At 42.9% G+C, this 27131-nt stretch overlaps 1 protein-coding gene across 1 annotated transcript in view; it reads right to left on the bottom strand.

Annotated features, from left to right (window-relative positions):
- Positions 1–10157: 10157 nt before the first annotated feature.
- cacna1ea (calcium channel, voltage-dependent, R type, alpha 1E subunit a) overlaps positions 10158–27131 on the bottom strand; it is a gene marked incomplete at its 5' end in the record, with an annotated part of 120331 nt that continues 103357 nt past the window's right edge. The window contains 13 exons of the mRNA XM_080770209.1: positions 10158–11249; positions 11491–11651; positions 12679–12832; positions 13614–13745; positions 16741–16888; positions 18345–18451; positions 18725–18825; positions 19322–19429; positions 19672–19777; positions 21035–21131; positions 23527–23654; positions 24210–24399; positions 25776–25867. Of these exons, the coding sequence (XP_080626335.1) occupies positions 10689–11249; positions 11491–11651; positions 12679–12832; positions 13614–13745; positions 16741–16888; positions 18345–18451; positions 18725–18825; positions 19322–19429; positions 19672–19777; positions 21035–21131; positions 23527–23654; positions 24210–24399; positions 25776–25867 (2085 nt within the window). The 3' untranslated portion in view covers positions 10158–10688. The remainder of the gene's footprint in view (positions 11250–11490; positions 11652–12678; positions 12833–13613; positions 13746–16740; positions 16889–18344; positions 18452–18724; positions 18826–19321; positions 19430–19671; positions 19778–21034; positions 21132–23526; positions 23655–24209; positions 24400–25775; positions 25868–27131) is intronic.

The following is a 27131-nucleotide window of genomic DNA, read 5'->3' as shown; positions in this document are numbered from 1 at the left end:
ACAAGGTAATGCTGGCCTTCTTAGTTGGCACCAGATAATGGCCTTCTCTCTCAAAAATGTGACTGTGCAGTTAATGTCATATCTGCCTATAAAAACAGATAAAGCCTCAGAGAAAATCATGCCATACATTATCTCTGGTTAATTTACTCTAAAATGTCACCTTATAGTATTTAAGTGTCCGGTAGAATTTTAGAAACAAGATTCAATATCAGGTGAATCACAACAGAGCCCTAAGGCAAGAGATCAGAGACAGGGTATGCTTGTTATAATAATTTGTATAATAATTTCAGGCATCCTAATCACTCCCAGTTTGCCAGCTGAGGTGGAAATGTCATGGTCAAGGTCCCATATATCTAATGTTTACCACATGAGAGATAGAGAGAGAAGCATTTTTCCCCCGACAGTTTATGAGATTTGCCTCAGTGATGTGAAAATCTTTTACTGTCAACTCATCCACTCGCATCCGCTTGTAAAAAACACCACAGTCCTGATCCAGGTGCATTTGAGCCACTAGTGAGTAGTGAATGATGCAGATGTCAAAAGATGTCAAAATGACAGATGCTTAGGCACAGCTGTTACTACTAATACTTAGATTTACACAAAACCACTTAAAACCGCATGGAATATCTCTGTGCCCATATTGCATTAAGGTAGAAGACTGAAATGGCAAACGTGAAGGTTATCAGATTCTATTCTTGACATTAGCAAGCAATGTATGTATTTCAAAGAGGAAAAATGCTCCTGCACAGCATCCTTTACACAACACCAGATATATCACAAAACATTGACAAAGATAATGAACTCGAGTTATACTTACATCTTGCAAAATAGAGGATTTAAAATCAGAACAAATACAAAGCATTTGCAACACCTTTGTATTTTGCAGATTTTTGTTAGAGTTCAGTCTTTGTGGCAAACAGTCTTAAACAAGTTTGTACTTCATTCACATAAATGCTTAGATTCAACTGTACAGACACATCACACCTTCCTGCCCAAAATTATACTGCAAGCTATTCATTTTAGAAGCAAATGCATAAACAATACAGTTGAGCAGATGAAAAACAAAACTAAGACTTACGCAGCTGAGAAGCAGAAACACCACAATGGAGCCCTGCATGGCTTCAGGGAGAGCTGACTTCAGAACTCTCCTGACTGCTGATGGATAGTAGTGGCAGTACAGTACAGTGCACACACAACACATACACACACTAGAAGAACACACCTCTCTTAGTCTGGACCGCTATAGACCCAGAGCTGGTCTGGCTGCCCAAGCGCTAACAGCTCATAGCAACGGGTGACGGAAAACTAGACACCCAAACTCACCGCTAGGCCGCTGTCTCATGCAAATGCATCGTTTTGCGGTGTGACTCACAAAACAGACACACATTCATGCACACACACGCACAAATATTTATCCACTGGGTGATTCTGCCTCCTGTGTCCGCACAGTGCCAGGCAGTTTGGTCAGGTAGTATCCAACACTCTGCCTACCGCAGGCCATACAGTGCCTATCATCCAACAGCACTGTATTACCTAAATCCTCTAAAGATTGTCAGCTGTGTTGTCTAGTGCACTTTGCCCAAGACAAGTTTCCCCTCGTGGGACAATAAAGTATATCTCATCTCATCTCATCTATCTCTCATAATGGGTCTGATGTAAGTGTGAGTCCTACAGTCTTCCATACGCCAAGACACTCAGACACAGGCAGAGTGGAGGGTGAAGGTGAGGCTTTATAGAGGAGCAGCCTCATCAGTTATGGGTCCTGTCATGACGTTGGTCTGACTCTGAGGTGAAGGACAACTTGTTCACTAGCCCTATAAGCTCCTTTCCTTTGCCCCCATTCCTCAGTCATCCATCACAGCCTCAGTACACATCAGTCATCCATCACGGCCTCAGTTCACATCAGTCATCCATCACGGTAAATCAGTTCACAGGTAAGTCAGTACTGACAGTACCAGTGCTACTGTAAGGGACACTGTACAAGTTATTGGTCCAGTGAGACCATTCTTAAACAGTTCCACCAGCACTAACATAAATATATCAAGTACACAGAACACTTCACAGTTGGAAAAAACTATTTTGATATAATAAAGTAATTAAGGTTGCATACAATAAATTAAAACAATGTTCACTTTAATTTAAGTTATCGGATATTATCTGGATATATTTTTTATTTACAGAATAATTGGTAATTTGGGGTTGTTTTGCACAAACTATGACTATCCACGTGATTTACTGTTTAACTTCAAATTGATCGCTCCTTCCGCAGCGAGAAGGGGGCGGGGTGCACTGGGGCCCGGGTGAGGAATGTGGCACCAGGGTCAGAAGAGCGAGACACTGGTGCCTGGAGGAGGGGGGTGTGGAGAGGTGAGGCAGGCGGGGGTCTTACGGTAAAGGGGATGTGGTGGGGTCGCGATGTTCCTCCCAGCAGTGTCAGTCCCAAGGTGGTGACCTGCAGTCTTGGGCCCCGCCTCCAGGGGATGCTCTCCTGCAGGCAGCAGTCCACGTAGAGCTCCAGTGTCCACAGAGACACAGACAGCGACAGGCTGTGCCACGCCCCGTCCCACAGAGGACCAGAATGGAAACTGGACAGAGACGGTTCATAGTTAACAAAGACTAGAGGCACCAAGGTCCTTACACACCAGGGGTGTTTTTGCATGCGGTTAATTTGCCTGAAGATATATTTTATGGAACCGTTTGTGTTGTGAATACATTCAACCATAAAGCGTAACGATTATTATTCAGAATGAGAAGACCTTTGGTGAAATTGGTGTAAAGACATTCCTTTACTTTGTACTCACAACAATATACCTGTTATTGACTTCTGTGATTGCATGTAAAGTAGGCTATGTGTAATGTAACATGTACAGTATGTACCTAATGTATGTTTATGAATATTTCTGGCTGGAATGGTGAGCCAGCACGACAGTCGGTCATGTCTTTGAGTGAAGGACTGAGTTATGAGTGATAAAGGCTGATTGGACTAGCCCATCACAGATCAATCATCCCTCTAGTCTAGGCTGTGGAATATAGTGAATGGACTACAAATCACCCTGCAGTGAACGTGCAGCGTGGTTGTCAACCTAGAGCACAGCATTGTATCCATTGGCTAACGTTTTACATTGTCTAAGTCTTATCCTTTTCTGATGTTTTCACCCTATTATAGTTTTCACTTTATCTTCCCAAATCTTATGGTTGTGTATCTCTCTCCTGTTCAAATGGCCAAAATAAATGAAATCCCAGTGTATTTGTGTCTACTCTACTCTGTGTGTACAGTATATGTGAGCTATTGAGCATGTGTGTGTGTGTGTGTGTGTGTGTGTGTGTGTGTGTGTGTGTGTGTGTGTGTGTGTATGTGTGTGTGTGTTTACTCACTCATAATATTGTTGCCAGGTGCTGATGACAGTGAAGAACCTTGGCCCCACCCTCAGCTGCAAAAGCTCCTCCCCCTCCTCCCCCAGGACAGCCAATAGTGTGCGGTCCTCTGACCAGGAGTCTCGCAGACGCAGGCGCATGAGAACACTCCACTCAGCTGGAAACCTGACAATAAATGGACACACACACACACATGTTCACACGTGTACATGCAGTCATCTACACATATGCATGCACGCATGCCAAATGTATACATGCATGACATATGTACACATGGCTGTGGGTACCACCACACACAATACACACGCACGTACACACGCACACACGTGTACATGCAGTCTTCTACACATATGCATGCACATTGCACGCATGCCAAATGTATACATGCATGACATATGGCTGTGGGTACCACCACACACAATACACACGCACGCGCACGCGCACGCACACGCACACGCGCACGCACACGCACACGCACACGCACACGCACACGCACACGCACACGCACACACACACACACACACACACACACACACACACACACACACACACACACACACACACACACACACACACACACACACACACACACACACACACACACACACACGGGGGCGGATGACGAGTGAGGACAGTATACTGTATACACATAGTGTCAGACAGGCTGGCTTCATAGACAGCAGTTTCACGAGCCTATGTAAACTTTACCACAAAGCTGACAGATTCAGCAATTCTAACACCAAAGGTATATGGAAATCCCCACCTCATGGAAAGGCAATCCACCCTAGGCAAATACAACATGTACGAGAGCATGCAATTCGCAGGGATTAATTTAAATGTGTGTCCGGACCTACAGTATATAGTCCAATACTACTACTCTGACCAGGGATGTTTTCTCAAATGAATTATATATTGTATTAATCGCGACCGTAGGTCGCAGATTACTATGAAAACATGAAAAACCCGTCCGTCAGTCGGTTGGACGATCACAGCTCCATAAGGTTATCAGAACATCACGCCCTCGTGACATCACGCCTCATGACATCACAAGGTTCAAGGTTTCTTTATTTTGTCTCCCAAAGGAGAAATTTGTCTTAGACCCCAAGGACCCGCCCTGCAGCATACAGATACACAACAATACACAATACAAGACAACAAAGGCACACAGTGACCCGTACAACATTAAAAAACCACACACCAACATACTGTACCTAGTGCAAAAGAGGAAGAACATCATCTAATAACCTTCGACCCCTACCCTGTCTGCCCTCTGCAAGGACTCTGGAGTGTGATTGACAGAGGGACATAGGAATGCTTGTACCTATTATATTTGCACGCATGGACCTCGTACTAGTCTGCACGGCTCAGTTCATATGGTGTGGTTTTTTCACACTCCTCCAGCTCCTCTGCAGTTTTCTCTACCAAGTCAACGAGGGAAAGGGGGAGCATATAAGGCCACAAGACCACCCTGGTTCCAAGATAGATATCTTCTTCAGTCTTCTCCCATGCTGAGAGCTGGCAGATATATTCTTCTTCTTTCGGCCAATCCCCATCAGTGTTGCCACAGCGGATCATCTTTTCCTTTTTTGGTTCTGTTTTCTGTGTCTTCCTCTGTGACTCCTGCCACTTGCAGGTCCGCTCTCTTCAGCAACCTTCCCTCACTGTACCCCCTCATCCGCACCTGTCCAAACCATCTCAAGACCATCTAAAGACTTCTTCCGTATTGTTCAAGTATGAATATACTAAACTTGTCAAATTATGACAAACCTCTTAATCAATTCCTCAATTCCTTTATTTTAATCGCGATTAATCGCATGATTTATCTAGTTAATCACACGATAAATCACACATAAGTCACCCGTTTTTATCTGTTCACAATGTACCCTAGAGGGATATTTTTCCGATCTTTTATACCCCTATTAACATGGGAGTGGAAGAAAATGCTAGCTTTATGTGAAAGTATGTTCACTTTTTTATTGGAAATGTATAAAAAACCCTAAAGAAACCATAATGGTACTGCATGGCTGCAGCAGTTGGGTATAATTGTCACTGAGATATTTTACTAGGCTACAATGGTAGAAGTTGAGAAGCAGCAGGCAGATGGAAGATGATCCTCAGATGGTCATTTATTTGCACAGAGAGAGATAGCTCTGGCCCATAGCTCTAATGCCGTCGGCAAGAGTAGTAAGGTTATATGGACCAGAGCTAAGAGAGAGAGTAAAATTCTCCATATGCAGACCGCAGCCATGTTTCCATCAGAGTTTGGAAGCACTCGTTTTCAGAAAAGCAATGTCCTGCTGCCTGCCTCCTGCATTATGTACTAATTCAAAACAGGTGGTACACAGGGCAGACTGCAGTTGAGTGATATCTAACGAGCACTTCCAAACTCCAGCACCAAACTCACAACACAAAGTAGCTAACATGTCTACAGTGGATTTTTATAATTCAAGCTTTCCGTACAGCTGCAATGTTGGTGAGTTTGACGTTGTGTAATACAATCAGATAGGACTTTTCTGTTTGGATGAATGGGCTGCCATTGGAAGTTGCACCCAGGTAGCACCTTAACTTATATGGTAAGATGGCCGCGGTCTGCATATGGAGAATGGCAGCCGCTCCCGCAGCCCTTTAGCCCACAGGAGCATCATGACAAGTACATTTACTTCAACATAAAGGTGAGTTAATCGCAATTAAACGAGTTAACTCGGACAGCACTAATAAATAAAGTTTGGCCCAGTTAACCTTGCCTTCGTCAGGCTCTGTATCCGCTCTGTTATTAAATTATTACTTACTGAGGGCCAAAGGCTGTGACTGTAGGTAGGAACAGTGTAGCATACTGTCCTATCTCGTATGCTGGACAGCCACGGTCATCCTGCGTTATGGTGACATTGTAATGATTGACTGATTCCACACTCAACAGCTTCATCAGATCCACTTCTGGAGGAAAATGAAATAAAATAGCCATTAATAGCATGCATTTCATGAATTGAACATAAGTTTAATTTTTTTGTCAATAATTTAGAAGCAATCTATAACCAGATTTGCAATATCTGAAGATTTAGGCTTCTATAGAGAAGCAAACTTCATACAAGCTGTACTAATATGAACTGGATCAAAATAGGTATAATGCTGCAGGAATCAGGGCCTATAGATGAGGAAAAACAAGCTTCATGTGTTCATGTTCTCCCACATCTGTGTGGCCAGTGATGTGCTGCCAAAGCAAAACTGTTCCAGTTCTGGAACCTGACTTGTTGTTGGATCAGCTTAGTCCACCTATGGAGGGCAAGCTTGGCTGCTATCAGCTGGAGAAGATTAAAGGCGTGGAGCCGAGGCTTGTCCATTTACTTAACCTGTGGAATGTTGAAGGGGAGTCATCCCAACAACGAGGATGTCAGCGTATGCACAAGGCTTTTTCTACAAATCTACACTGGACATCTGGAAGCATGGCTGATAATAATTGCATGCTGATTTAGCAGGTGGTAGACAATAACAATTGTAAACCATATCAACCTGCTTATGGTTGATTGGCAGAAGTTCACAATAGGCTATGCATACTACTGTACTACTACTAGGTTAAGAAAGCTTGCTCAATATAAAGTAGGTAAGCCAATATATTACAGTACATCCAAGCATTTCTAATTCATTTGTATACTATCCACACACTGTTGGAAAGGGTAGGCTACTTGTGTATGCTGCAGATGCGATTGAAATAATCATTACAAGATCAATCACGGTTCCAAATGCACTGAATTCAAAACTATTAATGGTTTCAATACCGAATCTGAATAGGAGTTCTGGAATTTCACCTAATGAGGAGGTTAAGAAAACTGGAGTGAAATACCCCAGTGACACTGACTGGATAGTGTTTTATAGAACAACTTTATTGTAGGCTAGGCAGAAACATGTCTACAATGAAGTTGTTTTCTACAACATGGAAGTGTTGTAGAGAACTGCAACTAGAGTGCTGAAATATTTAACCACTTCTGATAATTGCCAAAAATAGCTGATCTACAATAGCCGATCTAGAGGGTTTAAGTGGCTCAATTCAATGTAACATCTTTACCATACCATGCCATAAAATAAGGATGTGAAAGGTTCCTCTTACCTCTCACTCTTGGCCATTGAGCATTTCCTCTGTTCCTCCCTTCGTGCTCCTCTGCTTCAGGACGAACACCACATGACCACGGCATGATCACTAGAGACAAGCAGGATTCCACCCACAGAACCAGCAGCAGCATGGCATATAATAGCATCACAGTCTTTGTTGAAGACATCACATGAAACAATACTGTGCAAGGCATGGAGCCTGTCCTGTCCAAACAGGGCACACTAGAAATGGTAGTGCCAAAAAAAGGGCTCCTCATCATGAGCTCCTCACCGGACCGGCAGAGATGGACTGATGCTGGCAAGACATTGTTGGAGACAAGATGCTGCTGAGGACCAGAGGGTTGGGCCTTACTGGCATCCTGGTCTTCCTTCCTCACATGTACCACACACACACACACACACACACACACACACACACACACACACACACACACACACACACACACACACACACACACACACACACACACACACACACACACACACACACACACACACACACACACACACACACACACACACACACACACACACACACACACACACACACACACACACACACACACACACACACACACACACACACACACACACACACACAATGCACGCTGCTCAGATACAGATCGTTCACAAACAACCTAGACATCTCACCTACTTCTCTGCTGGGTTTCTCGCCTGCTGAACCTTTCTCACCTGGTTATTTTGGGTCGGTACACATAGGTACGTAATCACTCTCTCACACTCGCATGCACGGATGGACGCTTGCACGCACACAAACACCTGGATTGTGGATTCAGCCAAAACCATGACATTTCACAGTATCATAAAAGACATCTGAAGCAGTGCTCTGTGTGATTTATCTTACATAGGAACGTTGGCTATTCTTCTATTTTGTTCATAGCTGGCAACTGGATCAAAAATACCTAAATGGAGCTTATATTTCAAGTATTCAATTGTGACTGTATCAACTCACCAAAAAGGGGTGTGTGTTATTCAACAAAGACAAGTTAACTTTCTTTAATGGTCCTTTAACACAGATATGCAAACACTTTGTCAAAGTTAGGGACAAGATTGAAATACAATATAAACAGTGCAATAAATTAGACATGGATTTATCTATACAGAGTATCCTACATATTTACCAGAAAGCTTCTCTATCCAGGCTCAAAAGGGAACTCTTTGGGTAGGTTTCCCCAGGCACAGGTTAGGTACAAATTCAGATTAGGTTTAGTTTTAGGCCCTAGGCTGCACTGTACATGTTAAGCACAACCGTTGAGAGTGCAGGGTAAAGCCTAACCCTAACTTTTATGTTGTATGCATTAAGCACACTGTACAAGTGGGAACAACCCCCTGGCCTTTGAAACCATGGTCCTATATTCACATTTCAGAAACATGTCAAACTCAACATATTACAACACAGCAGCACATGATATGATATAAATATACATAAATTGTCTTCTTTTCTCTAAGGGGGAACAATCTGTTTGAAACTAAGCTAGAATATCTAAACGTGTTGATGATGAACACTGGGATTGCAAAGCAAAAGTCTAGACGCTACTAGGATGAATAATTCCAATGCTGGTCTCTGTCAGTGCATGGCTCACATTCATCATCACTGAATATATAATGTAACACATAGAGGTAAAACAAGACAAAGTGAGGCATCCTTGAGATAGGCACGTCTTTCACCATCACCACCACCATCATCAATATCATCAGGGGAATGGCTAGGAATTTGGTCCCAAAATGTGACGTCTCCCATTAAAAATACATCTAACTGATGACGCAGCTGATCAAAGTACTACCGGTAACCCTTTTAAACTCACAAGTGTTCCCCTGACCACTAACTTCAGCATCATCGTCGTCACCATGTTGGGATGTTTGCTACAGCTTGGAGCTGGAACAGCATCGCCAAATGTCCAAAAAGACCACCATGAGAGCAATATGGCTGTTAACATAAACAGTAGACATACCAGGCTGCGCCTGTGAGTTTTCTTCTTAAAAACATCCACATCATTGAAACAACTTACTGTACATCACATACAGGACAGTTCTTTTTAGTCATCGTCATCGTCAAAAGAAGGCAACACATCCTGAAGAAGACACATCCTCGGTTCTATATATACAGGGAGAAAAAAGAATCATGGCTTCAGTCGACTCTCTTAACGTGACACCCAGGTGGCACACAACATCGACAGTGGTTATCCAGCATGGGAACATTAACAAATGCAGACGCACACGTCTAATTCCATTGGCAGTCATACCTGATGCTAATAACTGATGTGTTACGTTTTCCACTGGGCGAGGCCTTCTGGCGCTCTAGTGGATGGATATCATGCTTATTGTAGTCCAGTGCAGAGCAACAAGTGCGAAGAGACAAATTTGGTCCTGTAGATTATCACAGATCTTTGTTTTCAATCCACGGGAGTCGATATTGTAGGATGCTGTGACGAGACTGTAATCCTGCCTATATATTACTGCTGTCTATGTCAAGAGGAAATCATGCACTAGTATCCAGTACAAATCATTGTTCAGTGTCCTGGATAGTGCTGATCTGTACCTGTGCTGTGCTACTTTAGATGAATCCTGTTCACATTGTCACGAGGGGTTTAGTTATAGTTTGGTTCATGTAGAAGTGATGTGAAAGTCCACACCCTCCATACTGTACTGTACTGTAATGCCCACAGACCTTGTGGATACTTCCTTGTTTTAAACAGTGTCATTCATTAGAGATATCTAATGACAAGTCATATTATGCTTAGAATCAACCTGTGGTTCATTCATACTAGTCATACTGTATCATTATGCACAGTAACTTCTCAAGTGACCACAGCTTAGAATGCATTCTTCATATGACAGTTTTACATGGTACTTACATCAGTTTCTCTGGTCCATGTGATCACCTATGACACCTTTGTTTTTGCCATATTTAGTTCAAGACAGTAACTTGTGTGGGAACATTTGGCACTGTGTGTCTGCCTTGAGATACAATATTTGTTGGCTTTATTTGGCCAGCATTGAAAACACAGGCATAGAGTACATTATCTAAAGCCACACATGCACAAATGTACCCACGCAGACTTACAGTATATGTCCACACACACGCACACACAGACAAATATCTATGTTCCTTTTTACTTCAAGTGATGGAGTGTGTTTAATGTGATGGGGATTCTGTCACTTCACTTCCTTGGCCTGCTTTCTGTGTCCTAGCATCTGTCGTCCTCATCTGTGTCACTCAGCAGCTCACCGGCACCTCCCGAGCTCGCCTGACCGAGCTGTTTCCGGAAATGCCCGTTTGGAACCTGCCAGGAGTGTCTGAGCTGAGGTGCCGAGCTTATAGCGTTGGCCCGCCCCAAACTGGACGCCATGGCGGCCTCAAAAGTCAGCGTCTCCTGCTTGTCACCCGCCTCGCCGCTCTGGAAGTCAGCATGGAAGGGGAGGTAGGGTTCTGATATGTAGCGGTGAGGAGACGGGTGGCTCACGACTGAACCTCCCTGACTGCCAGAGGATCCCTGAACTGCAGCCAACGGCCCGCCTTCCCTCTCAGACCTCCATGGGGTGGTATCTGACAAGCCCCCAGGGCCGTCCTGAGGCTGGGTCTGGCCCACCGACGTGACTTCCTGTGGGGGAGAGGGGTGGGCGCGGCAGACGAGGGGGGAGTAAGTTATGTGTGGCCGTGGCCGAGAGGGGGTCTGGGGCAGCTGGCGCCGACCACGAGGTGTACTGGAATCTGAGGCAGAGTGGCCGGGGCTCCCTGATGCGTTACCCTGCAGGCACGACACGTGCACCAACACATACACACAGAAATCACACACAAAAAGTTAGAATGACAGAGAATGAAACTGTGCTGTCTACTACTCTAATTCCAAGTGACGGTACAGTAGCGTGAAGCCTAATTTAAACATTGAAATATGATGGTGTCCCATGCCAAAAATAGCTGATCTACAAGCTCACACGTTTCGAGATGCGAGATTGGCGATGTGCAATTGTCTTCTATTGTAAACCTACCTGTCTCTGTAAGGCATGTGTACGGCTCTCGCTGGGCGATCGGGACTGTCTCCTTTCACATGATTGGTCCTGGCTGCGTTCCTCAGAATTGCAGCGCGACACATCCGGAGACAACAGGTGACGCCTCTCCTTAGAGCGACCCCTTTCATGAGCCCCCCCTGCTGAGATGCAGGGCACATTTCACTACACAGCAGGATCCATTCAATTAATTTAACTTTGAAGGTAATCTCAACTTTTGGCCTTGGCGTTCTGAAATTGATAGTCAAGGTCAACGTAACCTTTATTGCCACAATATTTGGCTTGGGCTTTCACCAATGCTACTACAGTAAAAGACAAACATCCCTATAGTAAGACGCCTTGTGTGCATGCATTCGCCTCGTTGACTGCAGACTGCTGGGCGAGCGCTGGCGCATTGGCATGGGGGGTTAGATCAACAAGGAATGAATTCTATACTGGCCATATACTGTAAGGAGCATTTCTTGAGTGTACAGGGTTTGATGAGGTCAGATCAACATATGGAATGTCAGAACAGATCAACTCCATACATGGAGATCTAAGGGTGGTAGCAGGGACATTCTCTTGAGTGTAAAGGGTTTGATGAGGGCCCAGGTAGGGCCCTTAATCTTCGGGCCTGTTGAGAGGCACGGCTGCACTAATTACTTTGGGGCAGGCCCGTCTAGAGTTTGAATGGACAGGTATCAGTCAAAAGGGAGACATCGAAGAGGAAGGATGGATGGGGAACGATCAACATCTGTAATGTCAGAACCGGTTCTGACATACCGGTATATCCATATACAGTATGGAGATCTAAGGGTTTGAGGTCTCAGATCTAGAGTTGCTGGCCAATATTGATGACATCAGGGATCTCCATATATGGGCTTAATTGAGAAAGCAGGTCGCATTTACTATGACATCAGGGATCTCCATCACTGATGATCACGTGATGTCACAAGACCTGGGTGTATATGGGGGCATTCCCATGTATGGGGATAATGAGTGACTGACGGGAAATTAAGGATTTCATAGTAAGACAACAAACATACAAAGATGTTAAAACATAAAAACATACAACAAGGTTCCAAAAGCAAATAAAACAACACACAACAACATCCACACAATCCTCTTAATAAAAACACTTTGAATAAAGCATGTATGTTTCAATTGAGTGGATGGAGTAGGTTAACTGACCCCTGTAGCTCCTCTGACGTGGTCGATACGTGTGGTGGTCAGGACTGATTTTCTCCAGAGAATGCTCCTCCTGCCACAGGCCGTTCACACACTGGTCTCCAATTGTGGAGAAAGAGCGCTTCATCAGCTTACTCTCTGCTGCCAATGTCCCTGACTACATACATACAGTACATTACTGTACTACATACATACATAAATTGCATACATACAGTACATACATTGTTCTGCCCTGGCAATTGCATCCATAGTACAAGGCTTAGACAGACCGCTAACAAAATGAAGATCCAGTAAAAAACGTTTTTCTTAGATTATGGCTTTACTACAAGGTTAATCAATTTAGTAAAACTGGAAAACAAACAGAGTATATTTATTTTACCAAACAGCCTAAGTCATGCCATTTTAACATTTGTACTAAATAAAGCAATTCTTTTCATTTATGGCACTTTTGGTTTTGGACGTAGAAAAACTTCATTCACATAGCCCTAGACTGGTTGTGATACATTTTCAAGTAAATCCCATTGATCTGATCATATATACGGTAGGCCTACAGTGTGGGAAAAAGTACCCTATAGTCTTCTGTGCATTTCTCTTGCGAAAGTATACGGCAGTGACATAAAACATTGTTTTGTGTCGAGGAATACACAAAAGGCATAGGGTATTTTCCCCTATACATTATACTGTATTTCTCCTGTTATTCTCCTTACATCACGATTTAGGTTAAAAAAAATCTCCCCGTAGGTAGGTACAAAAAACACACACATGCTATGTCCTGCCGGGGGAACAACCCCCTGTCAGGTGAAAAGAAGCAGCTTGGACAGTGTAGCGCCCAGGATTACATTAGATAATTGACACTGGGTGAAAAAATGGGTTACAAAAGTGTTGTATGAGTGAAAAGATAAAGGACTAAGAGCTGGACTAATGTTGCTGTTCATTACCTGTGCATCAACAGCCAGCCTGGGCATGGAGGAGGCTCTGATAGACGCTGTCCTACCAGGCGATTTAACAGCCACTGCTTCCAGTCTGGCTGCTTGGCAAATCACCCGGTTATAGTCCACTACCTCTGGCACCTGCACACAAATGCAACAGAGATTATACCCACTAGATCAGGTACCTGCACACAAATGCAACAGAGATTATACCCACTAGATCAGGTACCTGCACACAAATGCAACAGAGATTATACCCACTAGATCAGGTACCTGCACACAAATGCAACAGAGATTATACCCACTAGATCAGGTACCTGCACACAAATGCAACAGAGATTATACTCCACTAGATCAGGTACCTGCACACAAATGCAACAGAGATTATACTCCACTAGATCAGGTACCTGCACACAAATGCAACAGAGATTTTACTCCACTAGATCAGGTACCTGCACACAAATGCAACAGAGATTATACTCCACTATTTCCGGTACCTGCACACACATTTACTAAATGACTTATTTTCTATTGATCACACACGCCATGTCACATTCCTAAGGCAATAATTTGATGACCAGCAGTGGTTTCCGTTTCCGCCTCCCATGTAAAGCATCTTTGGGTAATCAGAAAAGAGTTGTATAAATTGGAGATATTATTATTCATTATTATCCAATTTACTGCCCGGTTGATTTCGCCCCCTGTCTTTTCAAAGCAAGCTCGAATTTTGAAGACCAAAAACGTGAAGCGGAAGTAAATGTAAAGTGTGCCACGATATTATTTTAATTCACCCCAAGCATACATTTTGTAACCACGACCACGATGCTTTAGTTATGAGCCGTGAATAAAGCAGTTTTTTTTTTTTCTAAAATTTTTATCCCACGATTTTGTAACCCATTTTTCACCCCTGTGTCAATTATCTAATGTGATCCTGAGCTCTACACACCCTCCACCAACCTAGTCCCCATATATGAGGGACTTGAACTCATGCTTCCTTGCCTGAGTGTCCAAGTTGCTCCTTTACACCTGACAGGGGGGAGTTTCCCTGGTTGGACGTAGCGCGTGGAAGGAACACGTTATTCCAACCAGTTCCTTCCCCCTCCATCAGGCGCCCTGGCTGGCCAGGGGGAGGCGAATAAAGCTGAGATAAATGGATAATACATTGAAGTGGACAGAGGCAGACTTTTTAAATTCCTGTTCATTTCCTGCTTATCCGCTCTGAATGATCCAACGAAAAAATACGATCAAGTCACAATCCCATTAGAAATGTTTGGAACGATCTCACCATTATCGCCGGCCCCGCCATATACCACGCACACCGGCAATGGTTAATCCAAACAATGACCGATTCACCACGGCAGCAACCAGCACGTCACTTCTCCCGATGGCCTCGACGGTCCTTCTTTTCGGCTGCAGACACTACGTTTTCACTTCTACTCGTGAATTAAACTGTATCTGGCGCCTGGAGCTCCTCTCTCCTGTGTAGGCCTACAACTCTGTTTGCAGTTTTCCCCCTGTCCCATGTGTGCCACTCCCTTCCTATGAAACCTTAGTGTGGGTGGTGACATCAGTCCCTGACAGCTGTCAATCACCCCTGTACAGGCCCATTACCATTCTTGTGGATAAAGTGAATAGAGAATAATACTATCTAAGTATTCAGCATCACACGTTACATTTCTCTTCATAAACAATAACATGCATAGGGAAAATAAAGCAGAAAAACATAGAAATGTGCTTTGTCACACGGTGGTGAAGAGCACAATGGAATTTATTCAATAAAACCCCAAAAAGTAATAAAAGTCATCCTTGGCAGTATAATGAAATAGAGGTGTTCCTCATTCGTCTCTACTACTAAGGCCTGAGATAGCCCATCTACAAACTTACACTAGACTAAGGTGACCTTCACACCAGAAAGCTTTACTGCGATTAAAACGAATCCTGCTGCTCATTGTAAAGTGCGTTTCGTTTGGCAGGTGTGAAGCATCATTCGAATCCTAATGTGCATCAAAGAACCGCATTCTACTCCGACCAAAAATGGGGGTTTCACTTCGCACCCAATCGCACTCGATTACGATTCTTCAGACTCCACCATGGCCCGTAGCACTTGCCCTAGCCTAGCCCTTTAGATAGCCCTTTATGTAGACTCAGATAGTAGACTTAGGTTAGCATTGTTATTTTAGACAGACTTAACGCTCGTTACGTAGAAAGCACTAGAATTGCATTTCATGTAGTCACTTTATAGTACACATGTATATTGTATAATATATAATATAGTATAGTATGTATAGTTGACATAGATACTCCACTGTTACGTTCTTAGTTTATACATTCATGATAACTACTTTTGATATATGTGATGTATGCCATGCATTTTGTTTTTGCTTAAATGTATGCCATGCTTTTGTTTTTGCTTAAATGTAAGTCGCTCTGGATCAAGAGCGTCTGCTAAATGCCTAAATTGTAAATTGTAAATTGCAGCAAATAAAGGAAATGAAGCAAACAATGTGGCGGGTGAGGAGCTAAACACAGTTGGAGACGGGATGTCCCGTTACCGTGGATAGATAGACGTGGTCGAATGAGAAGACCGAAGCCCATGGTCGAAATGAGGACCATGGGAGAAACACATAAAAACACTGCAGTGTAGCCTACAGAATATTCTGCCTGTCTGTCTGTGCGTGCCGTAAACATGGAGTGCTGTCACTGTGTGGGGACTAAGGCCAGGGACTTTTTCTGTCTGCGGTCAGTGCGCTGAGCGCGCTGTGCCTCTATGCCCAAAGGAACAGTGCGTGCGGAGGGGGAGAGAGAGAGAGAGAGAGAGAGAGAGAGAGAGAGAGAGAGAGAGAGAGAGGTCCAGTCCCAGACGGCACGAAACATGCACGTTATGAGTATAATTTTAACACCATAGATTTCACTGTGTAGGCTATAGTTTATGAATTGATCACATTGATACAATTCCCTGCTACGTTTCCTTGCTGCGCTTGACACAGCCAGTGTGAAGGCAAACCGCAGCAAATTAAATATGCAAGAACCCCAACTTCCCTGCCCATTCGCATCAAGTCTACCAAAGTATTAGGGGAGAATGTGACCTAAGTTAGGTGTGCAGATGCTCTGGTCTTTGGTCAGATTGGCTCCTTACCAGTGTGTGTAGGTGGTGCTGGCGGTGGTGGAGTTGATAATGATGGTAAGGTAGATGGTAGTCCACCTCCTCCTCCTCCATTCTGTGAGCCAGGGGCTGCAGGAACATATCCTGAGGAGAGATGGGGCTCAACGCCATGAAGCCTCCTCTGGTGGATGAGCATGAAGAGAAATTCAGAGAAAGCATTGTGATCATGAGCGAGGCATACAGACACAGAGCCGCCATGCATTATATTTTCAGTGTGCGACACTGGCTATCAAACATATTTACAGTAGTATACTAAGTTTTACCAACACCGCAATTAAAGCTTCAATCCACAACTTAAATATGTCCTACAGCAGTGGTTCCCAAACCTTTTCATGTCAAGGACCCCCACATTGACACTAAATAGCCCACGACACCCATTTGAAAATATAATTTATGCCATAAGAGAATATTTTTACGGTTCTAGCAGTGATTCTCAACCTGTTTAATTTCAAGGACCCTCAGTTTGACATGCATGTTAGTCTACAGACCCCCAATTTAATGGCATTTCTATCTCTGGGACCCCCAATTTATATTGTAAAATCAATCTTAATTTAACTCTGACTGTACAAATGGAAGCAAATGGACCCGTCCATTTGGTTCCATTTGTACACTCTCAGAGTTACAGACCCATGTAACTCTGAGAACCAAATGGACCATGTACAGGTCCATTTGGTTCCAAACTATCATTTAGCTGGGGACCCCCTGGAACTCCCTCAAGGACCCCTGGGGGTCCCTGGACCCCACTTTGGGAAAGACTGTCCTACAGTACCTGGTAGGATTAAAGCCTGGGTCGTTTACATGAGCAACCACTTTATACCACACTGCCAAGAGGCAATCACTGCAAGGGAACATCAGATAGTACCCAACATTAGTACATGGCTGCCATCTTGCCAGCAAGGTGCTACCTAGGTGCAACGTCCCATAGACAGTCCATTCATCCAAACAGAACTCACCAACATTGCAGCTGTACGAAAAGCTTGAATTATCGTCTTACTATCTGCAATGTGTTTGTTTAATAAAAATCCACCGTAGACATGTTATGAGCTACTTCTGGTCAAGAAATTCCTTGCAGGTGTGAGAGTTTGGAAGTAAAGCAATCAGCAATCAGTAAAGAGACATCCTGCTGCCTCCTGCATTATGTGCAAATTATAAACAGGTGGTACACATGGGCTGTTGAGTGATAGTCAACAAGCACTATCAAACTCCAGCACTTAGGAAAAGTAAATCTGCAAGGAATTTCTTGACAGGAAGTAGCTCATAACATGTCTACAGTGGATTTTTATTAAACAAACACATTGCAGATAGAAAGAGGGTAATTCAAGCTTTCTGTACAGCTGCAATGTTGGTGAGTTTGACGTTATTTAATACAATTAGATAGGACTGTTCTGTTTGGATGAATGGGCTGTCTATGGGACGCAGCAATCATCAATGGAAGACTACTGCAGAGTACTGCAGAGGTATTAGGTATATTATATTAAAATAGTCTACAGATTGGTTAAAATAATTTAAAATGTATGAAAAAAACATGTTCTGGATTTCAGCTTGGAGAAATGAAATGAAAAGGTCTTGGGAGTTACAAAGCAGATCCAGCACTGTGTGTGAGGAAGGGAAGGGCTTTGGCGCTGCACAAGATGTCCTGAGGCAGAGAAGATGCATCCATACGCTGGAACATAGGAGCATGTTTCTAAAGAGAAGACATGACATACAACAGCTGTATTAGAACCTCAAGCATGTCACTTTATATGCAATGACGATATAGGAATCAGAGACCTCCACATCAAACCACATTTGACTGATTTTGACTGAATCCGATCCAATTTATAACAAATCTGTCACAATTCACACAAAAACAAAGGACATAACAAAATAAAATAATTTTATGCAAAATATAAATAAACACAATTGTCAGAGCAGAAATCAAAGGAAGAGTTTAATCCAGATGAGTGCAGTACAGTACCTGTTCTTCTAGCTGCTGTCGGAGCTTCTTGGCCTTGCTCTGTTTGTAGTAGTCCATGATCATCATGGCTGCATAGATCTTCCCTATGGTCATATCACTGGCTGGAAGAGAGAGAGAGAGAGAGAGAGAGAGAGAGAGAGAGAGAGAGAGAGATTAAAGAGAGAAAGAGACACTAAAACCCTGAGTGTAAATGTATGTAGCGGCCTTATATGTTTCAATCGTTTCAATTGAAACAGGCCTCGAGCCTCCAGGAGCCTCACAATTGTAAATTATTATTTGTAGTAGCAGTATTAGTAGTAGTAATATTGAATTGCATTGCAGCCTTCCAATGAGCCTATTATTCAGCCTCATCCTGGACGTTCACTTGCCACTAGTTGGCTCTGAGATGTAGTGGAGTAGAAGTAAAAGTACTGGAAATTGGAAATACTCAAGTAAAGTAAAAATACCTCAAAATTGAACTTAAGTACAGTACTTAAGTAAAAGTACTTAGTTACTTTCCACCACTGGTTACAACACTGAGTATTATAATCTGAAGGAGTAAAACTATAGAGCAAAGTCTTGCTGTGAGTTTAAAAATGTATGTAATGCTAATGACACCTTTATGAATGGGTACCAGGAGGTCCAGAGTCTTCTGAGAGAGATGAGGCCAGATGATACTGATCTCCTTCTGCAGGTCAATGTCCATCTGACCTCGGTCCTCCCCTCCTGGATCACACGCGCGCACGCACACACACACACACACACACACACACACACACACACACACACACACACACACACACACACACACACACACACACACACACACACACACACACACACAGTTCATAGTTTTTTGGGTGCAATTGAGCTCGGAAAACCTTTAATTTAATCCCTTTATAAACACAATCCACACAAGCACAGTGCACTAGTATACTTTGAACATTTTTACAGCACATCTGTCTAACCTCTGGCGATCTTGACCTCCAGGGCGGTGCGGATGAGGGCCATGAGCGTGGAGGTAAAGTGAACTGACATCCCCTCGTCTACAGGCATGTTCATCAGCACCAACCTCTGATAGCATGAAGGACAGGAGATACCATCAGCCACCACTGCCACTGAACACCATGAAAATCTAAGACTCCAGATTCTACTCTGTACAAGTAAAGATAATAGGGTACAAATTTGTATAGAGCGTCACAGTCCCGCCCCCTTTCATGAAGACGACAGGCCCAGGAAATAATCTCCCATTAATTTTCCCCATAGACATTTAAAAAAGTATTTATTTAAAGAACTGTAAGCCTTGAACAAAGCCAACGTAGCGGTCGACAGTACTTGCGTGCTCTGCTTGCGCACTTGCGGTGGCACCGCTCAAAAAGGGCAAGTTACAACACTTTTTTGTTGTTTTTCTTCTTTGTAATTATTTGTTCTGCCCAAAATATTGTGTTTGTTGTCATGATTTGTCACGATCCGAGTTGGCTTTGTTGGAGGCTTACAGATCTTTAAATAAATACTTTTTGAAAATACATGGGGAATTATTTCCCTGTCGTTGTCATGAAAGGGGGTGGGACTGTGACGCTCTATAATTAATTGATTTGTTAAAGAAAATAACATCAATACTGTTGATAATTTATCTCTATGAAGGGTTTAGTTAATTTGAGATACAATATGCTTTCTGAAGCTTTTATGCATTTATTTGTGTAAAAATAATGAAACAGCAATAAAGACTCACATTGCATGCAGACTGTTCATCTCTGTTATGAAACCAACTGCACATGCAACTGGGATTCATGCACTCAGACACACAAACACACATGCAGATGAACAACAAATACTCTACATGCATACACACATAAGAAACATGGAGGCACATGCAGATTCAAAGGAAGAAACAAAAATGAAAGGCAATGTCAACATTAGACAGAAAACGTTCTCTAATGGCAAGTCTTAGCTTCCGCAATTTACTTCAGGTGCACTGTATACTGTCTGCTTTACAGTTACATAAGCCACCAACAGCCTCTTTTCCTTCAGCAAATAATATTAATAACAACATAAACAACAACATACTGTACATGGACATCTGAGTTCTTTGCCAAAATGAAAAACCATACAAAAACTACCAAAACAATGGCTACAGCGCTCAACAGAAAATAATTGGAATATACGACTATTTAAAAAGGCAAATCTATGTAATGTATAAACAATTACTAAAGAAAAGCCTTTGCGCATCCAATGTATGTCATAATGTCACACAAAATTATGTTTAGAGAGCTTATCGTCACTGACTGAATGAGGATGGCAGCGCCTGTCTATCTCCACCATTTGATCTACCTTATAGGCCAACTTGGAAGGGCATTTCTTGCCAAGGCCAAGAGGTGGCGACATGTTGGTCAACATCTCATACATTTCAGTGTAATGGATACGGCCACTGGGGGCGCCAGGGAGCCATGAAAATGAGGACAGGGAAAGGAGGAAGGATGTGCAAGATGAGGAGAAGAGGGCAGAGGAGAGTAGAGGAGGGGGAGGAAGAACAGAGGGGCAGGGGGTGGAGAAGGAGGATAAATTGAATAATATCATAAGAGTGTGTGTGTGTGTGTGTGTGTGTGTGTGTGTGTGTGTGTGTGTGTGTGTGTGTGTTGGGAGGGTATGCGAAGGGGGGGGCGGACATGAGAGAAGGAAGACAGATGTAAATAGAGGGAGGAGATAAAAGAGAAAGGATTATTTTATGTCAGACAAAAGATGGGTAAGTATTCTTTCTATGCTGCCAGCAGGGCATAGAAATCTAGGAGAGGAGAAAAACCTGGGACATGATGATAAAAAGGAATGACAGTCTCACTGGATCTTGTACATTAACACTTACCTGCTAGCTGTGTGTGTGTGTGTGTGTGTGTGTGTGTGTGTGTGTGTGTGTGTGTGTGTGTGTGTGTGTGTGTGTGTGTGTGCGCGCGCGCATGTGCATGTGTATGTGTATGTGTGTTGGGGGTGGGGCTTGGAGGGGGGCAGGGTGTGTATTTGTGTGTGTGAGTATGTGTGAGACTGTGAGCATGTGCGAGTGAATATTAAATAACAGCCGCAAGCCAGATCCAACAGGTAGAAAGACACAGGCAAATTGTAACATCAATCCCTTCAAAGAAACATTGCATATGGTTTTTGACTGCCTAGGGCGCTTTGACAAAACTTAATTTGTTCATCCGTGAGGATGCATTTTTTAATTCCCTTGTGCCTTAGTACCACGAGACTGTAACACTGCCATTCTTTGAGGGTAGAGCTGAATACCACCGCCAAATTATCTAAAAGGGGGGTGATAGCTGGGGAGGAAGAGTGGGGGAGGAAGGAGAACGGATAGGAGGAAGACAGGAAGGAAGGGTCCCACAGGGAAATGGGCAGAAGAGGCATCTGGTGACATGAGAAGGGGGCAAACCTTGCATGCCACCCTGTGGGGGCAGTTCTTTCCAAATCCCAGGGGAGGTGAGATAGTGCGTACAACTTTGTACATCTCGTTATAGTGGATCCTACCACTGGGGAAGAACATACACGGCTTTAGTTTTCAATCAGAGTTAAATTTAGCTGTGTGCCGATGTCAGGCGCGACATGGTATTCATTCATGCAACCAAGCGTAAATCAGCCGTTAGAATGAAATATGTGGCTGGATGAGCCCTGAATGGAGGCTGTGCTACCTGAAGTGAGAAACCTCAAAAAGTTAGTTTTAGTATGCAACGGTTGCATTAAGATAAATAGAACTTAGATAAAACAATTAGTGGTGGGCACAGAAAAGACTGATATGTGTGTGCATAGGAATGATGGAAATGTTATTTCTAACTAGTGAATTTAAGTATAAGTTCTTGCACACCAGGAGCATTTGTAAAAATGTTGTGATTAATTCACATTAATTTAAACTGCTATTTGTGTCATGTGTATCTACATGAAATACGTAATTACAATATTTACAAATACAACAAGCATGAAGCATTTCAGCATGAATAAAATGTTCAACCTGTATGAATGAGGCATCACCAAATTAATAGTTTACTCCCTCTGTAGATTGTAATAGTTAATTAACTATGCAAATATTCTTATAATTAGGGATAATAGATAAACGTATATTACAAGGCGCTAAATGAGACCCTATGCTGACAGATAAAAAGTATGAAATATTTTCACATCTATTCTTTAATTGTCAGTTGTTTCATTCAAGATAAAATATACTATATGAACATTATATGAATCAAAAGAATGATCCACCTTCTACCTGGCATTTATTTTGTCTAAATTATAACAACATGCCCAAAATCATCTCATTATAGGCAAAAGTCTAACAAACTTTTCAAGAATGTTTTTTCCTTTTCATTTTTCAAAAATAGCACATCTACAGAATAAGTTCAGGCGCTAAGTGGGTAATTTATCATAGCCAGCAGTTTAATTTGTGACCGAATGCAGCAATGCTGACCGAATGCATTGTATATGAAAGTAGTAGATCAGAGGAACAAAATGCGATACCACTTAGATTGCCCCAATGGTTTTGGAGGTACAACTTGTAGATAATGTGTTTCTGAAACAGTCATAAGCACACAGCACACAGACAAAAATATAAGATGGCCCTGAGCAATAGGATCTGTTTGGCTGGCTTTGTTGGATAATGCTGTGTGTTAAGGGTGCATCATTGTTCTACCTTACTGGGTCAATGCATGTGTTCCATTACCATTACACAATATTGGTATCCCAATTATCACTCCTCTCTAACATGATTTACGTACGTTACAGTATATTTGCATGACTCAATTCCGCTTTTGAAAAACAGTAAAGAGAGACTGAGAGACACTGACCAGGCGGCGCGGTCATACTCTCCCCAGATGCGGACAAACTCATCCAGGTGATGAGGGCCCAGGATGGAGGAGTCCCTCGTCAGGTACTCAAAGTTATCCATGATCACTGCCACAAACAGGTTCAACATCTACATGGACCACAAACAGCACAGTGGGAACAGAGTTATCCATGATCACTGCCACAAACAGGTTCAACATCTACATGGACCACAAACAGCACAGTGGGAACAGAGTTATCCATGATCACTGCCACAAACAGGTTCAACATCTACAGCACAGTGGGACAGAGACTCATAGGCCACCTGCTAGCAACTGTGATTCTGGGTGCAGATGAAGACTTTTAAAAACGGCATTCTTATTACCAGATTTGTGCATCAGTAGGCCTAACAAATAAAATGTTACATCTTCGATAAGTTGTATATTATGTTTTACATATGACTATTACTTTTATTCGTTCTTGACACTTTTGAAAGCTTCCCCAGAAAACACTGACTGCATCTGCAGCCTTCCATGGTTCTTCTTATAATCACATTTATACAGAATTATAAAAAAGAAAATGCCAATACTGATTTTACAAAAATTGCATTTTAAAGATACTGATATGATGAACAATATGGTGCATCACTGTGTGCTGCAGTTAGCTGTTCCATAAATGGGAGTTTATAGAGTTCTGTCTCTCTTACCAAGAAGGAACTGAAAAAGATGAAGGACACAAAGTAGAAATAGGCGAACTCTGACCCACAGCTCCCCTCGTGGTCAGAGGTCAGGGGGTCAGAGGTCCGAGGGGCAGGGGGAAGAGATGGGTCCCCCTCACACTGCTGTCCCCCCAGACACGACAGCATGATCTCCTGCCACGACTCTCCTGTCGCACTCCTGGACAGACAGACAGACAGACAGACAGACAGACAGACAGACAGACAGACAGACAGACAGACAGACGTGGAAGTCAATCTAGTGACCATGTATGATACGTGCACTGTATGCGCAGACGGTGACGTAACGCTGCGTGTGTGTGTGTGGGACTGAGTGTGTGTGTGGGTTGTGCTTAAATAGCCAATGTGAACTGTGTAATCGTAATACTTAGGCACAAAGCAACTGTTGTCGAAGAACAATTTTGATGTAACTAAGAGATTCGCTGAGTGAGCTATATTTTATATACAGAGAATCGTGAGGCGACAATTCCTTTTTGAATTTCAGATTCAAAAAGGATTTCAGATCACAGCAGCCAGAGGGGGAGTGGCTGAGAGCTAGCCAATTAGAACACGGGGCAGTGTTGCCAGGTTCGCGAATTGTAAGCGAGTCGTATAGTGTGTTGAATGGCATTTGAATGGCATTTGTGGGCTTGTGAATTTTGCTCACATGTTGTCATAGACCTGGCGATTTGTGCGCTTTGTGCGCACTTGCATATATTATCTTTTGCACTTTAGACTTGTAATACTTGTAATAATAGATATATATAATATTGAGCACCACTGATATAGACACACAGTTATTTCAGAAAACTGGATTTAGAAGACGCATTTTAAATTTCAATGTCAGGTCGAAATGGGGGACTCAGCTAGATAATATAAGCAAAATATGAAAAACATTTGAGTTAAGGGTTCCTTCGTGAGGTCTGAAAAAAATCATTAACATGGTGAATCTGGTGAATGGTGAATCAACTTGATGTCATCAAGATGTACTTCACCATGTTAATGATTTTGTTTCAGACCTCCAGTTCTAGGAAACACAGAATGGGGGGGGGGGGGGGGACTTTTTTTTAATTATTTCCACACAACAGCTCTAAGGTACATTAATGACATAGTCAAATGTTGAAAATGAGTGGAATTCCTCCATTTTACTACAGCTCAACATTGCAACCAATGGTATCCAGGGCACATACTGTATCAGAATGGAACTTGGCTACTTTGAAATGCATGTGGTTCTGAAATGTTACCAAATGTCTGTTGGCAATCTGGAAGTCTTTCATCTTTCACCTCACTCCTGCTGGGTAGCTGGATGCTGTTGAGGCATGTGCCTAGTACATTTTAGCTGAAATCCGTCCTCTCTGCATTTACTCATCCTAAGTGACTACTTTAAGATGTTCAAGCTAAATCTGTATTCTATCCACCACCCTAACGATTACAAGGCGAGCGTTCAGCCTGAGAACAACAGTAGAAATAGGTGTATGTGTTTGCCGGTGAAACCACAAATTGGTTGGTCTGTTAGAAATGTGTTTCTAATAGCATTACATGGAAAGAACACCTTACCTGAAGAGCAGCATCAGAGCACCGAGGAAACTCTTGAAGTTGTTGTGTTTGTTGATATGAGTCTCTTCATCCAGCTTAATGTTCCCAAACACCTGATTCATATAAACAAAAAGATAGAGGTACAAAAACATTCACATAATATACACTGCACATACACAGCACATACAGTAATCATCAAACTATAATTCAGCCAATGTCTGTGTGTGTGTGTGTGTGTGTGTGTGTGTCAGAAACACTGTCATAGCTCCACACTGCCTGCACCAATAACTCTTTACACAGGCATTGACCATAATAATATGGAGGTCTCAACGAAGCCCTTTTTTCGATTTGACACATTAATGATTAATAATGAATTTATTAGTGAATATAAATTCGCAAACGCACCCAGGGCGCAGTACCCCCAGCGGCCACAGGGCGGAAAAACTCCTCTCCCCGGGAAATCATGTGTCACCAGTGTCACAAGTGAATTGCATTTTGGGAGGACACTGATTAATACTGGGACAGTTTTCCGCGCAACATCTGTTTCGACACCACACTGTCCGCTCCCTCCTCTACCACCTCCCTCGCCGTGCCGTACACATGAGCTACATGCACGCAGCTATACTTTCACAACGCACGTGTGTGTGTGTACTTTCGCCACGCGTGTGTGTGTGTGCGTGTCTCGCTACTTTCGCAACGCACGTGTGTGTGTGTGTCTCGCTACTTTCGCAACGCACGTGTGTGTGTGTGTGTGTGTGTACTTTCGCCACGCGAGTGTGTGTGTGTGTGTTTCGCTACTCTCGCAACGCACGTGTGTAAGCATGTGTGTGTGTGTGTGATTGTGTGTGTGTGTGTGTGTGTGTGCGTGTGTGTGTGGAGAATGAGATACATCATAGTTTACGGTAATGCAACCCAATGGAACCACACCAAATGAACTCATTTACACTCTCACAGTTCAATTAACATTGCTTTTACAATAGTAATGGGGGTCTCATGTAACTCAGAGACAGCGTATACAATTGACCCATTTACACTCTCACATTTAACAGACATACAAATGCCATTCAATGGGGGGCTCCACAGGCATCTTCACCTTTCAAATGTCTCCACGTATATTTGTTACATCTGTGTGTATACAAATATATTATACAAGTTAAAATGAAGAGCAATTAAATATATTTATGGGGGGAAATTGTCCATACAACGGTTAAGGACTAGTACTATTAACCAAAAACAATGGGTAGCCAAACTTTTTATTCAGGCCAAACATACTGTACAGTATGGAGAGAGACTGGATTTATTTAACCTTTATTTAACAAGGAGAAATCACATTACGTTGTAGCGGTTTCACCCATTTTCTTTTTTTAAGTTTTAAAA

Source organism: Protomyctophum bolini (genome assembly GCF_963924005.1).
Source record: "Protomyctophum bolini genome assembly, chromosome: 8".
Lineage (NCBI taxonomy): Eukaryota > Metazoa > Chordata > Actinopteri > Myctophiformes > Myctophidae > Protomyctophum > Protomyctophum bolini.
Note: the sequence above shows the minus strand (reverse complement) of the source record. Positions and strands in the feature narration are given on the sequence as shown.